The sequence below is a fragment of the Martes martes genome, assembly GCF_963455335.1.
Source record: "Martes martes genome assembly, chromosome: 11".
Lineage (NCBI taxonomy): Eukaryota > Metazoa > Chordata > Mammalia > Carnivora > Mustelidae > Martes > Martes martes.
Window position 1 is genome coordinate 80,464,419 of NC_137899.1, and position 19,431 is coordinate 80,483,849.

The 19,431-nt window shown below is 39.6% G+C and overlaps 3 protein-coding genes across 9 annotated transcripts in view; all 3 read right to left on the minus strand.

The window, feature by feature from the left end:
- CADPS2 (calcium dependent secretion activator 2) overlaps nucleotides 1-19,431 on the minus strand; it is a 526,208-nt gene that overhangs the window by 348,847 nt on the left and 157,930 nt on the right. The gene's annotated exons all lie outside the window — the stretch shown is intronic.
- On the minus strand, nucleotides 3,840-5,049 carry RNF133 (ring finger protein 133; the record flags this gene model as incomplete). Its single annotated transcript, XM_080818165.1, has 1 exon — nucleotides 3,840-5,049. Exon 1 carries the CDS (start codon nucleotides 4,989-4,991, stop codon nucleotides 3,840-3,842), a length of 1,152 nt encoding a protein of 383 aa, XP_080674291.1. The 5' UTR covers nucleotides 4,992-5,049.
- RNF148 (ring finger protein 148) lies at nucleotides 7,429-8,340 on the minus strand (the record flags this gene model as incomplete). The annotated part of the gene is made up of 1 exon (XM_080818566.1): nucleotides 7,429-8,340. The coding sequence occupies one exon, from the start codon at nucleotides 8,338-8,340 to the stop codon at nucleotides 7,429-7,431; it is 912 nt and encodes a 303-aa protein (XP_080674692.1).

Below are 19,431 nucleotides of genomic sequence, written 5' to 3' on the forward strand. Positions count from 1 at the left end.
TCATCAGTTACCACTTCTACCCTCCCATTAGCATTCCCATTAGCATTCCCAGCATCTTTTAGCTAGGGGTTTTCTTCTAAGGCCCAATCCCTAAAGCCCTCTCAACAGGACTCCTCTCAACACTCTCTCCTTAAACACTAATTTTCAAGCTAATTGTAGGGTAGTGGTGAAGACCGGGAGCTGTGAAACCAGACCGAGGTCAAACACACATCCTGCCACAAACTGCTTAGCCTCTGTGGGTCTCTAATTTTCTCATCTAAAGAATGGGATACTAAGTTATTATATTAATAATCACTTACTAAGTAAATTCTATACAGTTATTGATGGGCACGTGTTATACTGTTATATGTCATGTCAGCAGCTGAATTCATCAAGGAGCAGTATCTTGGAGGTCTAAGATGACAGCACAATTGTGAAGACATGTGTAATGCTTATAGGTGGTCTATGAAAAAGGGAGGTTTCTGTGAGGGAGGTGATGAAGAGCTTTGACACCTGTGTGCACAGGGCTCTGCTCATCTCAGGTGCATCACTCTCTCCTCTGCCAAAAAAAAGGTCTTTTAGTTTTAGAAAACCAGGCACATATTAAGATATTTCTCTGTTGGTAATTGTAATAACCCATAGCCCTTATTCTTCATCACTAAGCACTAAACATTTTAAAATAATGCACTAAATACAAAGCCAAATAAATTATAAAATCCAGAAACTTGGGCCCGAAGTAAATGGTGGAGCAAGAACATGGAGTTGCCATGACTCTTTCACGCAGTAGCAATATGTGAAAGCTTACTCTTTTTACACCAGCATTTCTCCAAATTCTGATCCTTTCCCCCACTCGATTACTGTGTGCTATTTCAAAAACCAGTAAGTTTGTAAAAGGAGAAAACACTAACTATACACTAAAATACCATCAGAAATGCCAGATCCCAAGCTCACTAAACCCTCTGAAGTACTCACACTATGGTAAATATTATGGCTGACCAACATCTCTCTAGAGTACAACTGCCTTGTAGTTCATCTATGGTAAGAGATAGGGATACAATCAGTTTAGTGTGTCCTGTAATACAAGGACATGTATAGATAAAATCACCTATTGCAAAACCCAATCAGTGGTCACCGTCTTTGGAATCCTTTTCATTTTAGTAAATATTAAATCTAAATTGTTCCAGTAATTTTAAAAAGTTCCATTTTTATAAGGAATATCAATCCCCATTAGAGGTGAGTGTGGGGAATCAAACTACCAGAGAATGCAAAAATACATACAAAGAAGAAATACAAGGGAAATCCATCATGACACTGGTATCAGGGGCAAAATACTTCACGTTATAGTCCCATGCCATTATGACAATTTCTTTACATCACTATGTATAAGAGAAAAGGATGTAACCCCAAAGTAGGTAAAAATCTACTACAACGAATACCTTACATTGGACATAGTAGTCTTATTTCCAGGTCCTAGTTATTAAACTCAGTCTAAAAGTGGTTTATTTATCTGTTTACAACACTCTAAAGACAAAACTAAAACTGTTTTGTTCTGACCTAAGAAAAAGCAATGGAAAGCACTCAGTCCACTGCCTGCTACATGATAGGCACTCAGCAATAAGAGTTCCCGAACTCACTGACCCAAACATAAGTTCTAACACTCTTCAAAGGCCATCCACTGAAAATTCTCAAATGGAGGCAAGCACACATTGGATTAAATGCCCGTATTAACAAGACACTGAATTATCAAAGTAAGTAACTATTCATTTCGTACACATGATAGGTCAGGTTTTAGGTTGACAATGATGAACCAAGGAAGGAAACCAATGAGGCTCCAGAGGACGACTGAAAGAGAAGGCAAGAGCGAGGTTAGTGTGGAGAGCAAACAACATATTCTTCAAGTTCTGGGTCTGTCAGAGAACACACACCCCAGGTTAATTTGCTAGGATGACAAAGAATGACAATGATTCTAGAACCCGGATTTGGGGGCTACCAGCACTGTCAGATACATTCACTTCCAGTCAAACTCTTGGACAGCCAGTGGAAACCACCCTAGCCACCCCATGAGCTGCAAGCCCTGGGGGCAAAGACGCCAACAGTGGCCAGTCTGACAAAGTCAACTTATCTTGGTTTAGCCTCAGATCCTACTAGGTGTGGCCCCTCCAAGCATCCTCAGGGTCCTGTCTTTTCAATGCGATGCCTCGTACCTCAGAATTTGACTTTATTCTCCCAGACAAACTGAGATGCTCAAAACCGTGTTCCTGCTAAATCCTCCACAGTATGGATGCTCTACGGTTCTTTCAAAGGGCATCTCCTTAGTCCAAGCTCTCCAGGATTGGGTATAAAAAAGCCTGTGTGTATTCAGTCAGGTTTCACCAGCCCCCCGCCGACCTGTTCGTCTTGGATGCACTGTGCTGTGTGGCGATTCTCCCCCGGCTTAGAAGATTGATTCTCCCTCTTTCGGTCTTGCTTGGTGTTATACTTAAAACCAACTATGGCCCATCCACCTGTCTCTGAATTCCAGTGTTAGCCTTAAACTCAAGAAATCACTGCTAACAGATCTCTCTCTAGTGTTGCACAAGAACTCAAACCTCACTATTAGTCCGGGAGAGTTCAAAGGTCCTTGTTAAAATTAAGCACACTCCGGAGCACTGGGTGTTAAAATGCAAATAATGAGTCATGGAACACTACATCAGAAACTAATGATGTACTGTATGGTGACTAACGTGATAAAATAAAATTATGCATGCTAAATTGAAATAATGGATTCTGAGCTAAAAATCATAGTTTTCCATTTTGTCAAGATGATTTAGGGTGAAAATTTTCAGGATTAACTTCCCATTATTGTGTATTATGGGGATAAACTGCCCCCGTTTTTCATATTAACACATATTTACATTATGAGTAAAGTACTCATTCCTTCACTCCAAAAGTATTTGAGTGCCCAGCACTATGCTAGATCCTGGGAATACAGTGAACAAATCCCAAGTAAACACAATACAGCAGACACAATCCCAAGATGTCATAATAACATCTACATTGTGATACCTATCTCTCCAAAATAACCTAGCAGATTTTGAATATTTAATGGCAAAACAAACTGGGTAGTATGGTGGAACCCATGGGAAAACTAAACATCAGAGGATTTATCATTTAAATCTTTCTACACATTATAAACATGTATTAATTATAAGCAACACTGGATGTAGAATTATTTAAAAGAGCTAATGTTTTGCTTTTAAAACTGGTGTCATTATGCATATACGAATCACATAAAGGGTACTAATAGCTTGAAAAGAACTGCTTGTTAAGAGTAACAGTAATAAGATTCCATACAGCAAAATTTTCAGGCTAAGAATGAAAAAACACAGCACAATGACTTCAAAAGTGATATATTGCACTATATATATATATATATATATATATAGTCTCAAAGCTATTACTCTTTCTAGCATGTAAAAGATAAATTTTCTTTTCCAAACTTAATTGGTGGTTTCTGTATAAGGAACATGCAAATATATTAATTTTCTTGCCAAAATAGAGCCCATTATATGAACAAATATTTAGGGGGGAAAGGTTTGTCCTTGATTTTAACATGCACCTCTATGTAGAAACAGACATATATACTCACAGGAGTGACAGACACTGACAAAAGGTTAACATTTAGCAAAGGCAAAAAAGGAAACAAACAAACAAACAAAAAACCCTGCTAGGCCTTTTTTTCTGCTTGACAGAGAATGGAGAAAGTTAGCAAAGTAACAGAAAGGGACACAAAAACCACACTTCAAACAAACCAACTGCTTGTCAGTACTAGGACTTGAGTTGACAAACAGGTTTAATCCACTTCCTCAAAGGCCATGCTGTCAAGGTGAAGGATGAACGTCTTCTGCTACAGCAGGAGGCTGGCTGTCATTCTGAGGAGGCTGGCTGTCATTCTGAGGAGCGGGCTCCTCCCCCTCCACCACACAGGTCACTTTGTTGGACTCTCTCTCAGGAGGAAGTTCGTTGTTTGTCCCCTCTTCGCTAGGGAGGTTACCAGACAATTCATTCGACATGAGAACTTGCAAAGATTCCATTCCATCTTCAACATCCACCTGAATGCCCAAAGCTTTAAGAATGTCACATTTGCACATAGGACATGTCCCATGGGCCAGAATCCAGGGGTCGATGCAATTCTTGTGGAAGAAGTGTTTACAAGTGAGAATACGAACTGTATCGTTAGGCTTATAGAGTTCGAAGCAAACTACGCAGCTATCTCCGTTGGGACTGATTTCTGCGTCCCCCTCCTTCAGCACCCGAAGCTGGAGCTGGCCAAAGGCTTTCTTGAGATCGGTCGTTAACCGCTGCCATCTCCGGTTCTGAATCCTTGCTACCCAAAGTCTCCAAATATGATAAAAGATGAAATATGCTAAAGTAGCAGTTGTGACGATCACAAAAGACACAAAATAGTGATTCATCCAGATGATGTGTTTTCTCCCCACCTCTACTATGGCTGTGACGTGAACTCCCTTCTGAATTAAGTGTAAAATCTCCATGCCCTTCAGGTTACCAATCATCACCACAACGATGTCTTCAAATGCCTGATGAGACATGGGAAAAACCTGATTACCAGTTCCGGGAAAGTTGTAGATGATCACACCACTGGCTCCCTTCTCAACGGCTACCTTAACTTTCTGCGTGAAGGTACAACCTCCCCGTTCAACAAGTGCGAGCCAGGTCTCGGAGTTCTTTGATCTTCTGAAACTGGTAGTGGGATTACACGCATTTTGAGTTTTCCCCTCTGGTGGCACGATAACTCCTGCCACTCTCTTCAAAGTGGAGCTTCTTCCAAAGACTCCAGTCTCTCCCAACTCCGACAACATGCGATTCCCAACGTGAAAGGATATGTTCATGTAAGCAGTCCAAACAGCACTCGCTCTGCAACAGTTCTGACAAAGAAGCCAAAGAAAGCCGAGTTTCACAAGCCAGGAAGATGCAGGGTTGTTTCCGTGAGTGCCAAGCCTGAGCAGATTCATCTCTCTCCTCACCTAGAGACTGAAGTGCCAACCCAACAGAAAGATGTGGCTTCCACATCTGTTGACAATCAATGGAGAATAACAACATGAGAAAAATCTTCCGGGTGAAAACAAGTTTCACGGTCTTTAAGCATGTTTTTTGTCAGAAATTCTTAAAGATGTCTTAGGAGGTTCAGATGTTTTATTAGAGAAAGAGAAACACTTTAGATTGAAAAAAAAATCGCAGTCTCACTAATGTAACTCCAGATGCTGTTTACAGTTGGGTAATGTGATTATGACATAAAAGGCAACACAGCCAATTAGAGAAGAGCTTTGAGCCTGCTGGAAGCAAAATGGCCTGAATGGTTCAAATACTGTTATGGGTGATTTCTAGGTTGTAAGATCAACTCAATCCCTGAGCTACATGTTAACAGGTAGCACTTTCAACAAAAAAACTAAATAAAAAATTCACACAACACACGCACATAACAAAACTTGAAAGCATATGCAAGAAAGCCACGGGACTGCCATTTTTCTTGAAAATAAATCAAGGAAACATGTTAGAAATTAGTACCAGGAATAATTGTGTGGTAAAAGCAGCGGACTCTAATACCACTTTTGACTCACATTTGGTCACCGTGCCAGTGAGCCTATAAAGCATTACACTATATTTAATGATTGCTTGCTCAGGTATGTTGGTTCACTTTGGTTTTGATTCTGATTTTTAAAAGGACGATTTTGATCTCCAAATCCTGTTAGATTACTTCAGCTCCCCTTCTTCACTCTTACGCTGATTATCCATAGGGATGACAGCAGTAAAGAACACTAATCTCTTTTCTCTGCAGATCTTGGCATCTGCTACTGATCTAACAGTATTTTGAGGGAAGAAAGGAAGAATAGAAGCAAAAAATATGTAGCAGTCTAGTTCAGCATAATTCATTTTAAGCAAAAAGGCAGCTATTGATTTTAAAAAGAAAAACGTCACGGTCCCCATTTAGAGTTAACCACCAACAGCAATGTTAAAGGTCATAGATGCTTGGAACAAAACCTTTGTCAAAATCAACATCCCTGGTAGACCCACCCTCTATACACACACCCACTGTCAGCTCTGCCTTTATTTTTGCTATACTTATATCAATGGCACAAAATGACTCGAGACCAAAACAACGTGTGAACTAATGAACATGGCCAACCCCTGGTGCTGCCACACACTTTCTTGAGGGTATCTCAGTGGTTCTTATCCACTAGCCAGGAAACCAAGAACTTTGACCTTGAACACAAAGGTCTGACCTTTATACACAGGATACTAAGAGACCATTTTGGTTGGGTCTTACCAGGACTAAGGGAGCTAGTTCTGTTTATGAAATGTGAATCAAAATAATTTGAGGCAGGAAAGGAGGAGGAAAAGGCCCTATAGACCTAACCAAAACAGCATAAAAAGAAAATATTATCGTGTAAACTATAGCTCACCACGGTCCATTTTCTTTCCCAAAGGCCATTAATCTGATTTTATTTCCATACAACCCATTCTTCCAAGTGTGTAGTACATAGTTTGTAGACTCAAAGTGCCATCCAAGTTGGATATCAATGGTTTAGCATTTCACCCAAAAATATTTGTCAAAATCAGAACTCAAATCTTTCAGCCGCTTATTGTTACACATAGGTGTTTGCATTTATCTACTCAAAAAGAGAAGCAAAATACGGCAAAATATAGAACTTGCAATGCTAATTAAAATTTTAGTTCCACTCTAGATCTATATCAAAATGGCCAGAGACACACTCACCACACACCACCAGTATTTTAAGAAAACAATTATTTACTAATGTTACTTTTAGAAAGGAAATCTGCTACCACAGCTAATTCACTATACTAGGATTTAAAGGGCTGTGGCAAACAAAAGTGATTTTTTTGGTGTGATCTTGCCCTAAATGAGGCTTATAATGATTTAAAATATTTTAGTTATATAACCAGAGGTGTTATCATCTAAAATAATTACTTAGAACACATTACTCAGTACCTCTGAAAACCATTTCCTGATATTAATTAACCATGGAGAATTAAATCAAGATCTAACTCTATAATGAAAGTTATTTAACAACAATATTAGATATCAAAAATATGGAAATAAAATATAAAAAAGAAACTTTCAAGTATCACGACTCTCTGTGGCCTCAATATCACAACCATTTTAGCTTGCAGACTAACTTGCTTTTAACATATACTAATATTCTTATTTGGATAAGGGCAAAAAAGTAGCAACCTAATGAAAAAACAACAAGTTCAAATAGCTGGGCATGATATGGAGTTTATTTTTAAAACACACAAATGTCATCCTCTTTAGTACTTAGGTAGAGAAGATGAAGTTGTTTATTTTCTCTACATAAAGTGCTAAAAGATAATTCATTTCATTTTAATCTTTGGAAAGACTCGGTTACATCTTCGGAAGCTTCTCCAGGTTTAAGTTTTCACAATATCACACTTGCACATGGGGCATGTCCTATGGGCTAAAAGCCAGGGGTCAATGCATGCCTTATGGAAAAAATGTTTGCAAGTTAAAATACGTACTACATCTCGGGGTTTGTAAATGTCAAAGCAAACAACACAACTGTCTTCATTTGGATCTAGTTCCTTATCCCCTTCCTTGAGCACGCGCAGTTGAAGCTGACCAATAGCTTTCTTCACATCTGCTTTTATCTGTCTTCGCCTCCTGGTGGAAGAATTGGGCACCCTAGGTCTCCACGCACAGTACAAGAAAAGGTAGGCAACTGTGGCAGCCAGGAAGGTGAACAGAGACATGACATAATGGCTCAGCCATGGCATGTGCATTCTTCCCACTTCGATGATGATCGTCACATAGACTCCCTTCTGAATCAAGTGCAAAAGTTCCATGCCTTTCAAGTTGCCTATCATCACGGCAACTATGTTTTCTGTTCCCTGGTGAGACATGGGAAACACTTTGTTGCCCGTACCTGGATAGTTATAGATGATCACCCCATTTGCTCCCTTCTCTGCTGCCACATTGATCTTATGTGTAAAAGTACAGCCTCCCCGTTCGATGAGGGCCAACCAGGAGTCTGCCTGTTCAGGCCTGCTGAAGTTGGTCATAGGATTGCAAGCATTCTGATTCCATCCTTCAGGAAGTACCACCGCACCAGACACCCTTTCCAAAGGAGAATGATTTCCGAAAACTCCACTCTCTCCTAATTCTGATATAATCCGATTTCCCACCTGAAAGGTTATATTCAGGTGGGCCGTCCAAATGGCTTTTCCTTTAGAGGCAGGAAGGCTAAGTAGTAGAAAGACGCTAAGCCTCAACAGTTGGGAGGAAGCAGAACTATGAGTTGAAGGAGTAATTCGAAGTAGGCTCATTCCTCCATTTGCCTAGTAACTGACAAACAAAAACGAAATGTCAATTGTAAAACAAAGAAGCTAACTCCAATGGTTGGCAGTAGCTATCAAAGCGCATCAATGGAAAAAGGTCTGCATCGATCAAAGGTATGCTGCTCCTTCCAGCATTTTTATTTTTGGTAGATTATGTTTCTTATAACGAAACAGAATAACAAGAGCTGTTATTACTACAATGTGATTTCAAGAAAATTATGACTTCCTAATGGAGAAATTGTGACATCAGAGGTAGTTAAGCCAATCCAGTTGCTTATATTAGAGCCTTGCATGCTGAAATCCTATTGGCCAAAAAGTTACTAAGCTAGGACTCATGGGATATAACAATTTGAATAAACTCTAAAGCAATAAACAGGGAAATTTATTATTTTTAAGCCTTGAGTTTCTTCCCCAGTTCTGGATTAAATGAAAAGCTGCCTAAAAAATACTTTATATTCATTGTTTTTCTGTTAAGCAAAGTATAAATCATTTATGTATTAGTGTACGTGGTTGGCCAGTCACCAGTTCTCATGCATGGTTCTACGCTACCCAATATGCTAAACTATGGACAGTAGGAACAAATCATTCCCACTCTCTTCCAACATTAAATGCTTATCTCAGATTCAACATGAGGACAATAAACATGCTGTAAGACTGATACATTGCCAACATGCAAGGGGAATTCAACCTTTCACTAAAATAGTTACTAAGAACCCACTGTGTGTTAGGCCAACGCTAAGCCTGGTTCATACAGTGGAGAAGCAAATGCACACACACCTATTGGAGCTCACTATCTGGTGGGGGCACATTTAAACACAAGCAGATGTATAGTTGAAAGTTGAGACAGTATGGTTCTGAGAGGAAAACCGGAACATTAAGAATAATATAAAAGGAGCCAGACTTTGATTAGCGGTCCAAAGCATTGCTCCCCTAAGGAAGTGGTACTCAGTCTGAGACTTGAAAGACACATCAGAATTACCCAAGAAAAGAATACTATTTCAGAGAGCGGAAATGCCAGTTTCAAGACCCCAGCACAGCAAAGAACACAGCAAGTGAAGGATCGGAAGCAACATGTTGTTTGGCAAGATGAGAGGAGAGAGTGCGAAAGTTAATGAGAGAGGAAAGCAAATAGCAGTCAGTGTTCAGGGACGTAAATGTTACAACCAAGGGCTTCGGATTAGGTCCCAAGGACAAGAGAACCATGCTGGAGGGCTCCAAGCTGGGGAGGCCACTTATAAGCATTTCAAAACATTCACTTGTTATCCGGCGCACTTTGGCTGCCCTCTGTGGGAAGTGAACTGGAGTCTGAGGGTAGAGCGGTGAGATGGGCTTAAGTAGACCGTGGCTTGGACTCCTGAAAGAGCGCAGTAGAGAAGCAGAGGCACAGACAAGTCTTCGAGTTACTGCAAAGGTTGAATTAACAGATGTGGTAATAGCGGATTGAGGAAAGGATGACCACAACCGTCACCTGTCACTGTATTACTTTATTGTTGCAAACCATGGTATCTTTACTGCTTTAAAGATCCTTTAATGCTGGTTTGCTTCTATTTGAAGTCTTCACCTGAAGTCTGTTTCAAGGCTTCGATGAATTGGCCGCACTCAAACATTTGTTATTCACTTTATAGAGGACACAGCGTATGCCCCTAGGCATGCTCTAACACCCTGGGGATACACCACCACCACCACCACCACCACCACCACCACAGACAAAAAGACAAAGAAACCAGAGGCGTGTTGAAAGAATTTTTCATTTTGATAAAAACATTTAATTGTACTCCCCTGCCCATAATATTTAAAGATTTTTTTTTAAATAAAATTGGAAACAAACTTGGATCATTCCTACCATTTCCTTCACACATCATGTTGTACAGATAGATAAAATGTAGACTTTTCCCAGCTTCAAACCAAGTGGATCCCTGGCCCATTCTATTAACATCAACGAAGTGAAGCCTGGCTAAGACAACGGTTTACATCATCACATTGGAGGCTGTTTACACCTGTGATTATTTAACATTTGGGGGTAGGATTTTAAGAAGTCATCTCTAAGTCATGGGAATAAACAGCACAGCATAAGGAATATAGTCAATGGTATTGTAACAGCATTGTGCGGTGACAGATGGGAGCTACGCTGGTGAGCAGAGCATCACGTATAAACTTGTCCAAACATTATGTGTATGCCTGAAAGTAATGTAAGATGGTGTGTCAGCTACACTTGAGAAAAAACACCTCTGGAATAGAATTTAAAACACTGGAATTACCTCCTTCCAAATGAGGTTATTAAAAAAATAAATCATTAAGTTGTAGAGACCTAATGCCCAGCACGGTGACTGTAGGAAATAATAATGTACACTCAAAATTTGCTAAGAGAGTAGATCTCAAGTGTCCATATCTCTTACACAAACGGTAACCATGTGAAGGGATGGACAGGTTAACTAGCTTAATTGTTCTATCAAAATGTATACATATATCAAAACATCACATTGTACACCTTAAGTAGATAAAATTTTTGTCATTTATGCCTCAGTAAAGCTGGTAAGAAAAAACAATTCTAATTTTTAAGGGTAGAGTTTAAATAGTAAATATATTTTGGCTCAAAACATCTCAAATCTCAAGGTTCTTTGTATGTTTGGGAAGATTTGACAAATTTACTAATTCATTATATTTTTCACCATAAGGTGAAGTGATTAAGGCAACGAGAGTCTTCTGCCTGCGTCTTAGAACAAATGCAACCATAAGAAACAATCCTTTGTCTTCAACACAGTGATTTCCTAATGGGGGACAACGCTCCCCTTCTGCGGGACACTTGGCTATTTCTGGAGATATTTTTGACTATCACAATACAACAGTACTATTGGCATCTACTGGTAGAGGCCAGGGACACTTTCAAACATCCCAAAATGCATATGATGTTCTGTGAATTAATTAGCTGGTCCTAAATGTCAATACTAAGGTTGAGAAACTAATGGAACAGGTTTGGGAGGAAGGAACCATCCCCAAACTCACTTCTCCATGAAAAACAACCACATCTGAGTTCTTAACAGGGAGTAAGTTTTTTTAACTGACAATACATCTATCAAAAATGATGCCCTCATCCTATCACCATTTCCCATTTTCCTTGGAATAGAAACAATGGAGACCAGCACAAGCAACCTATTAGTCCATGAAGCCTCATTACAAACTGCATCTATTTTATCAGGACCAGACCCCAGAGCCTTCTATCCTGGGGCTGGGATAGTTGAATAGAAAAGCAGCAGAAGGGCATGTGGGCTGAATGACTGATGCTATTCTAATCTGTTCCTTTTAGACCATTTATTCAATCTGTAGACTTTCTTTCTTTTTAACAGCAAGGTGAAAGAAGTTTTCACCCTGAACTCTGCAGGACGATTAAAGAGAACTGACTCATACTTCTATGGTCGGCTGAGCCAGGGGTTCAAAACTCCCCTCTCCTTCCATCTGTCGTTCTACCCATGTACACTGCTTTTCGTCTTACGCAGGCTCACATCATGATCCCCGAAGGCAGCTCCTCTTGTTCCACATATCAACAGGCAGAACGGCAGACCCTCTAGAAGCACAAAGAGACTTTCCTTCTGCCACATCTCTAAAAAACTTGATGTCACTCTGGCTAGCAGTGCTTCACAAACCCATGCCTAACGGAACCCCTAGAAATCGTAGTAGAAACCTAGGTAAATCATGGTTTACCTTGCTGGGGAGAACCCGTCCCCTAGCAGGACACATGGTAAGGGGGACAGCAAACCTCACTGGTACTCTGCCACTAAGGGAAAAAGGTATAAACTGGAATGTGAGTAGGGAAACAAAACAGATACAGTCTCTAAATTCCTTAGTTTTACCCAAATGAACAACACTTAAATTATCATTAACCATAACAAACATGTAATGCACACTCTATACTCTGCACTGACAGGAGCCAGAGCCTACATTACAAGGAACACAATACGGCTCTTGTATTAAGGAGGTCATCATCTAGGCAAGAGAAAGGAGTTATACACAAATTCAGAATGCACATGTATGTATCTTAACTTCCAGGTTTCAACTAAAATTTCAAGGAAGGTTATAATTTTCATTAAGTTGTGGGTGTGTAAAGCAGGTAACCTCTCTCTATCCCTCTGCTCTTCAACAACTTCTGTTAAGAATGCTCAAACTTCCAGAAATCTCTACTCTGATGAAAGAAATAGCCAAATATATTCACATAGCATCACTCTAATAGTATCTTAAAGATACAGGGAATATTGAAAAAACATTGTTCAATGAATTATTTCACAAGTCACGGTACTCCGGGCCATGATATTAGAGATCTCCAGGAATCCACAAAACACACTGGATGTTCATTTAAGCTAGAAAACTATGTAGCTTTTCTGCAAGTAATTAAATGTAGCATAATGGGATTTGGCAGGAACAGATTACTGACCCAAAGTAGAATCACCAAAAAGAAAACAAGGCTGATATTTTCTGAAAGTAGTTATCTTAAAAGATATTTAAAAATAAAACAATCTTAGCTTAACATTTTATTATATTTTATTGTAAACTGTTAAGTTCTCATAAACAATGTATTTTCTCAATTTCTCCCATAAATTAATCACTACTCTTACATATTCTCAGACATATGCAAGAAAAGATTAACATACAAATGGACCTCCTCCTAATATTTCTCAACCCAGAGAAGAGTTCTGAGTATGGTAAAGTGAAATACAGTAAGGTTTTTAAAAAACATAAGTTTCTGAATTACCTTGAAAGTCATATATTATGTACTAGGGCAGGTCCAGATGTATGAAAAACAAAACAAAACAAAACAAAACAAAACTTACTCAGGCTCTTCATTATTCTTTATATTAACCAACATAATGACTTTCAGTATCATTAAAGCTCTGGTAATTAAGAATATTAGAAAAAACAAAGAGCCAAAGCACACACATTTTAAATCACCACATCACTAACCATGATTTCTTCACTAATGTGAGCCAGGATTACTATTCCTTTCTATTTACTGCATGCCTAACAGTCAGATGCATGAAGAAGCTTAGTTGTGTAAGAGCTCCAAAGCTCCAAGAAGCCAGGGGAATACTCACATTTCTCAAACACTTAAGAGCACTGGCTCAAGAGAGCTTATTTGAATGAATGATTAACATTGGTCAGGTTCACCACACTTGAATGAGTACTTTCCCACTGCTTTAGTTTAGCCTTCAAAATCATTCCCACAGGGTACAGTTCTGCAATAGCATCTTATCTCCCATCACTGTTTTGCTTACCTTGGATTCATTCTGTTGCCAGAGCAACCTATAGACAAAAAGTAATGAAGTTTACAATGGCATTCAAGTTTGCTGAAAACCTTAGATGGCTTGCTCTAACCACAGGATAACACCCAAACGTCTAAGAATGGAATATAAGCCTCTCCAGCTTGGTCCTCTTTCCTTAGATCTAGCCTCATTTTCTACTATTATCAGTCCTGAAATTTATGCTTTCTCAATTCAAACAGCTTATGGTTTCCTGAATTATTGCAGCAGTCACTATATAAGACATTACACAGGCTTTATCCCTTGTGCAAAACCATCTGTCTCTATAGTAGGTAAGCTGATTGCAAATGACACCAATTACTTTCCTCCCTCTAGCGACACCACTTGCAGGTCCTTCCATCAGGGGGTGGGATTTATTTCTATACCCCTTGAATCTGGAGAGACTGGTGACTTACACAGGTGAACAGACTAGGACAGAAGTACTGATGTGTCAGTTCTGAGCCTACACATCGGGAGGCCTTATACTCTTCCCCATCCCCTATCTTCTAGAATGCCAACACCCTCAAGTAAAGAAGACTAGCCTAATAGATGAGAAGAAATTACTTGGAGGAGAGCCTAGGTATCCTCACTGAGATTACCCTAGATCAATCTACAAATGGGCCAACATGTGCAAGAGCCCAACACAAGTAAAGATGTCTGTGTGATCATAAAGACTGAGTCTAGGCAAGACCTGAAGACTCACCTAGTCAACCCTAGACTTCTGAGCAGTAACAGATACTGGCTCTCATTTTTTAGTTTATGAAAAAAATCGTTCTGATATAGAGTTTTGGGATGGTTTATTATGTAGCAGTTGATATAGCTCCTCTACAGAATTATCTATTAATCTCCTTGAGGGCTGGGATTCAATCTTACTTTTATTTCAGTACTGATCCTCTACCACAATATCTAGCACATCATAAGTTCTCAGTGAAGGTTGAATAAATTGTTAGTGTCATTATCCTCCATATTCTAACCTATACTACTACTCATGCAATAATACTTAGTTTTATCTTTATAAGGGTGATAATTATAGAGCATTATATAGTTAGAATATGCATCATGAGTTCAATCTTTAATTGTTCTGTAGACTTAATACTCCAAACTGGATTTCCTAAAGCCATATTTGAACACAAAGATAAATGAGCATTTAGGATATGACCAAATCCCTTTAAACTGTAATGGGTGTAAACCAAACTAATTATATTCCATTCTACATTCAGAATTCAAGGTTCACATAACTAACACTAAACTGAAGGGCAATTTTTTCTTCTCAATCTACCTAGTTAGAACACAGAACAGTAATCAACAGAGAAGGAACACATTACTAACCAAATCTGAGAAGTAATTGGGGAAAACCTTTGCACTGTAACCTTTGCATTTAGAAGGACAGAGGGAGGAGATGAAGGTCCTTAAGTAAACACAAGATTAAGGACAATATATGACGGTATGGTCATCTTATTTTGATCCCAGGACGAAAGACATCTTAATATTAACTTAATCATTTAGACTGGATTTTTGCTTGAAAGGCTGGAGAATACGCAAAATATACTCAATAAAGGGAGGGAGGGGGGGATACCAAAGCAGAATCTTCTGAATAACCACCAAAACTTGTCCTGTTGTCTTAATAGACTATTTTGCTCCTGTAGTTAACAAAAGTCAACGATGAAGACCAAATGTATATGAAAGGCTGCTTTTGAGGCTCTGCCTTTTTAAAGTTGTTCTAAACCCTAAAGTAGTTTCTAGACCTTCCTAAGCCAAAGTCAGTCATCGAAGGTTTCTGTTTTGCCTTCCTAAGACCGGTCCCACTGAGCACAGTTAACTCTGAGTAAGCTCTTAGCAGTCAGAAATAGCAGGGTAGAGGTGATTAAGAAGATTTTCCCACTTAGATCGGTTGTATTTTTCCAGGTCACAAAACCTTTCCTCATTTATGAGGTAATTGAATTCCTCCTGGGAGGCAGCAGACAATCAAAAACAGGAGAGTGGAGTCATCATACCCACAGCAACTGTACTGAAGCCCCCAGCTGCGTGACAGACCTGCTAGGAAACCCAGTTCTGACCACATGCTAGCTGAGTGAGGGGAGCCACACTGAGCCTCCGTTTTTTCATTTATAAGGTTGGAGAAGTACCGTTGGCCTCCCAGCACCACGGAGGAGCATCAGATGACCACGTCCACATTAATGGTAAATCACCAAGTATACTGCTGGCATGGCAGGCGCTCCCTAACTGGGCCCTCCTTCCCCTTTCCGATTCTCTACAGCCTATTCCCCTCCATTTTCTACCAAATGAAGTTCTTCTCAACCTTCAAGACTCATCTCAGTCTTCCCTTTGCAATCTCCCCAGACGAAAGCACCTGCTCCTATGACACATTATTTTTGCATCTATTTGACAGTCAAACTTGCCATATAGTACACGTAGTTAGAAGCCTATGTCTGTTCATACTTTAGCTTGATTTAAAATGTCTTGTGAGGAGCAGTGTTCACTTATTTTTGTAAAACCTGTTTCCTCCCCTCCTTGCTGCTATACTAGTACAGGAGCTAGTACTCAGTCTCTGTCAAATGTTTGACTTTTCAAGCATTTATTCTTCAAAGGATTAAGAAACACCAGAAGCTATGGCAACCTCTGCTTTGTAAAGCCACCCATTAAAAAAAAAAAAATATATATATATATATATATATAAACAGGTGATGATTTGACAAGTCTTTCGTCCACTAAGAATGACCTTGACAACAGTTGTCCAGAAAATCCTTATTTAGTACCATAGGATCATTTTCTCTCCAAAAGAATTCCATCCACATGTCTGTATTTGAAAAATGGAATAATACACAGCCATAAAGTAACAACACTTTCTAATGTATAAGTAGACTCTACTGAATTAAAAATCCTTTAGGCTGTGTATCAACATATCTATATATCTCCGTCATACCTCAAACGGTTATAAGAAAACTGTATGAGATTAATTTTGTAACATTTCAGCATCTCAAAGCCCTAAATCATATCAGCAGTAATACTGAAAACACAAAGTTCTAAATGAAATCAACTTTCTCAGCAACCCAGAAGGCCCTCTATTATATCCCTAGCCAAAATGCAGTCAAATCCTCTAATCCCTAGAAACTTTCTGATTAAAATCCTAGAATTCTAAGAAAGTCTCTATATTGACACAGAACATCTGGTATCACTTTTCCACATATAACACTCACTCTTAAAGACTAGAGAGCTGTTACATAAATGCCTCTTACCACCTCCAACTAAACAGCTAATATGATTGCCCATTAGACTAAGTATTTTGGGATTCAAAAAGGGGAGAAGAAAATAGAATTTGCTTATTTTGATTATTATTGTCCTAGCGTACATGATGAACTTCAAACAAAATGTCTTTTTTATCCCCTCAAACCCAGAAACCTCCCATAAAAACAAAAAAGTAGCAAACCTTTTGATAACTTCTCTTGGCATGGCATTGTTCAGTATGATGAAAAGGTGTCTTATTTTATCAATTAATTGTTACATTACTAACCCATATCAAATCCCAAGAACATTCAGATCACCAATGAATCAAAACTTAATTTGAGATTTAAGGAAACAAAGCGTTTGTAAAATCCACATAAAAATTCATTCTATACAAGACATAGAGTTGAATTATTTATGCTCCACTGTATTTTATTGTGACAATATTAAAATTATGCAGGTGGGAAAACCAAATGATTGACATTCCATATAAATCAAGAGGGAAAGTAGACTGTGGAAAGATGGCAAGGGAGCAGGATGACCCTAGGCTTGCCTTGTCCTAGGAATATAACTAGGTAACTATTAAATCATAGTAAATACCCCAGAAATCAATCTGATGACTGGCAAGACAATGTCTACCCACTAAAGACAGAAGAAGCCACATCAAGGAAAGTGGGAAGTGCAGAGATGCAGATTGGGAGAAAAAGATTATGGACACTCTAATGGGGAGAGAGCTGTGGTTGCAGGAAGGGTGAGAGACAGACGAAGCACAGAGTGGAGTACACGGGGAAAAATGAACCTCTATGGCAACTGGCTTGGAAAGTGACAGGGTCCAAATTTCTTGAGGTCTTGCAACCAGCAGGGCTAAAAGCCTGGAGTTTTAAAAGTCAGCACACTTGGCTCTGGGAGAACTCAGAGGATACTGAAACTGCTATTTGCAAGAAGGAAGGGTAAACAGCCCACAGGCATACGAGGTGGAAATGCCCACCTGAAGAGCACCTGGGTCATACAGTGGGGGAGTTTAGTTGCTCATCTCAGAGGATGTCCCAGAGAGGAGGCATAAAGGGAGAGACCCCTCACCCCCACCCCAGGAACAAAGGAACCAGCAGGAACCATTTCCTTCCCCACCCTTCGGCACCACACAGGGCCACCAGCAGGAACCAGCCAGCACCCACACTGACTACTGAATTGCTTACACCAAGCCCTAACCCCCACACTCTGGTGGAACTACCCTTCCTGTCACACTTGCTTCAGTCTTGGCCCTGGCAGGACCCTCCTCTCTCAGAAGACTGGCTCAACCCCCTACCCACACTAAAACTCCCAACCTAGGAGCTTTTCCAAGTCCTGCAAGTCCTCTGTTCTGGTGGCAGCAGAGAAAGATCTCATTTCACAAGCAGATCAGAGCATACCTAGTTAAAACTTGCCACATTCAGACCAGGGACCAAACACTGCCCACAGCCCAGACAGCCTCTGCCCAAGACTGACCTGAAGGAAAAAGCAGTCGGGACACGACAGCAGAGTGCATGCAGCACACACTGAAGACAACCACAGAAGTGCCAAGCCCTGGGGAAGAGAGGACACTAAACTGCATGGCATTACAGGACCTCTTCTTCGTAAGGCCTTTACTCTCAAGAACAGGAGAAGAAAATGACTTTTCCTAACACAGAGACACAGGCACAGACTTAGACAAAATAAAACAGAGAAATATCCCAAATGAAAGAACAGAATAAGGCCACGGCAGGAGATCTAAGTGAAACAGATATAAGTAACATGCCTGATGGAGAATTTAAAGCAATGATCATAAGGATACTAACTGGACTTGAGAAAAGAGTGGAAGACACGAGCGAAACCCTTAACACAGAGATAAAGAATAACATAGCAGAAATAAAGGGCTCAAAACACAAAATGGGAAACACATCTGATGGAACAAACAGCAGGCTGGAAGAAGCTGAGGAACAAATTAATAACCTAGAAGACAGAGTAATCAATGAAGAGAAATCAAGCTTAAAGAAAGAGAAATGGAATTACACAAAATGAGAATAGAGTTAAGGAACTCAGTGATTCAATCAAACGTAGTAACATTCATACTATAGGAGACCCCCAAAAAAAGGACAGAGAAAAGGGAATAGGGAATCTGTCTGAAGAAATAACAGCTGCAAAATTCCCTAATCTGGGAAGGAAACAGATATCCAGATCCAGGAGGCACAGAGACCCCCAACAAAATTAACAAAAGCAGATCCACACCAAGATGTATCGTAATCAAATATGGCAAAATATAGTGATACAGAAAAAAAACACCAAAAGCAGCAAGACCAAAGATCATTCATCATATACAAAGGAAACCCCATAAGGTTATCAGCAGATTTTTCAGCAGAAAGTTCCAAGCTAGACAGAAATGGGAGGACATATTCAAAGTGCTGAATGGGAAAAACCTGAAGCCAAGAATTCTACAGTATTAACCAGCAAGGTTATCATTCAGAACAAGAAAGATAAACAGTTTCCCAGATAAACAAAAACTAAAGGAGTTCATGCCCACTAAAGCAGCTCTGCAAGAAATATTAAAGGGGAC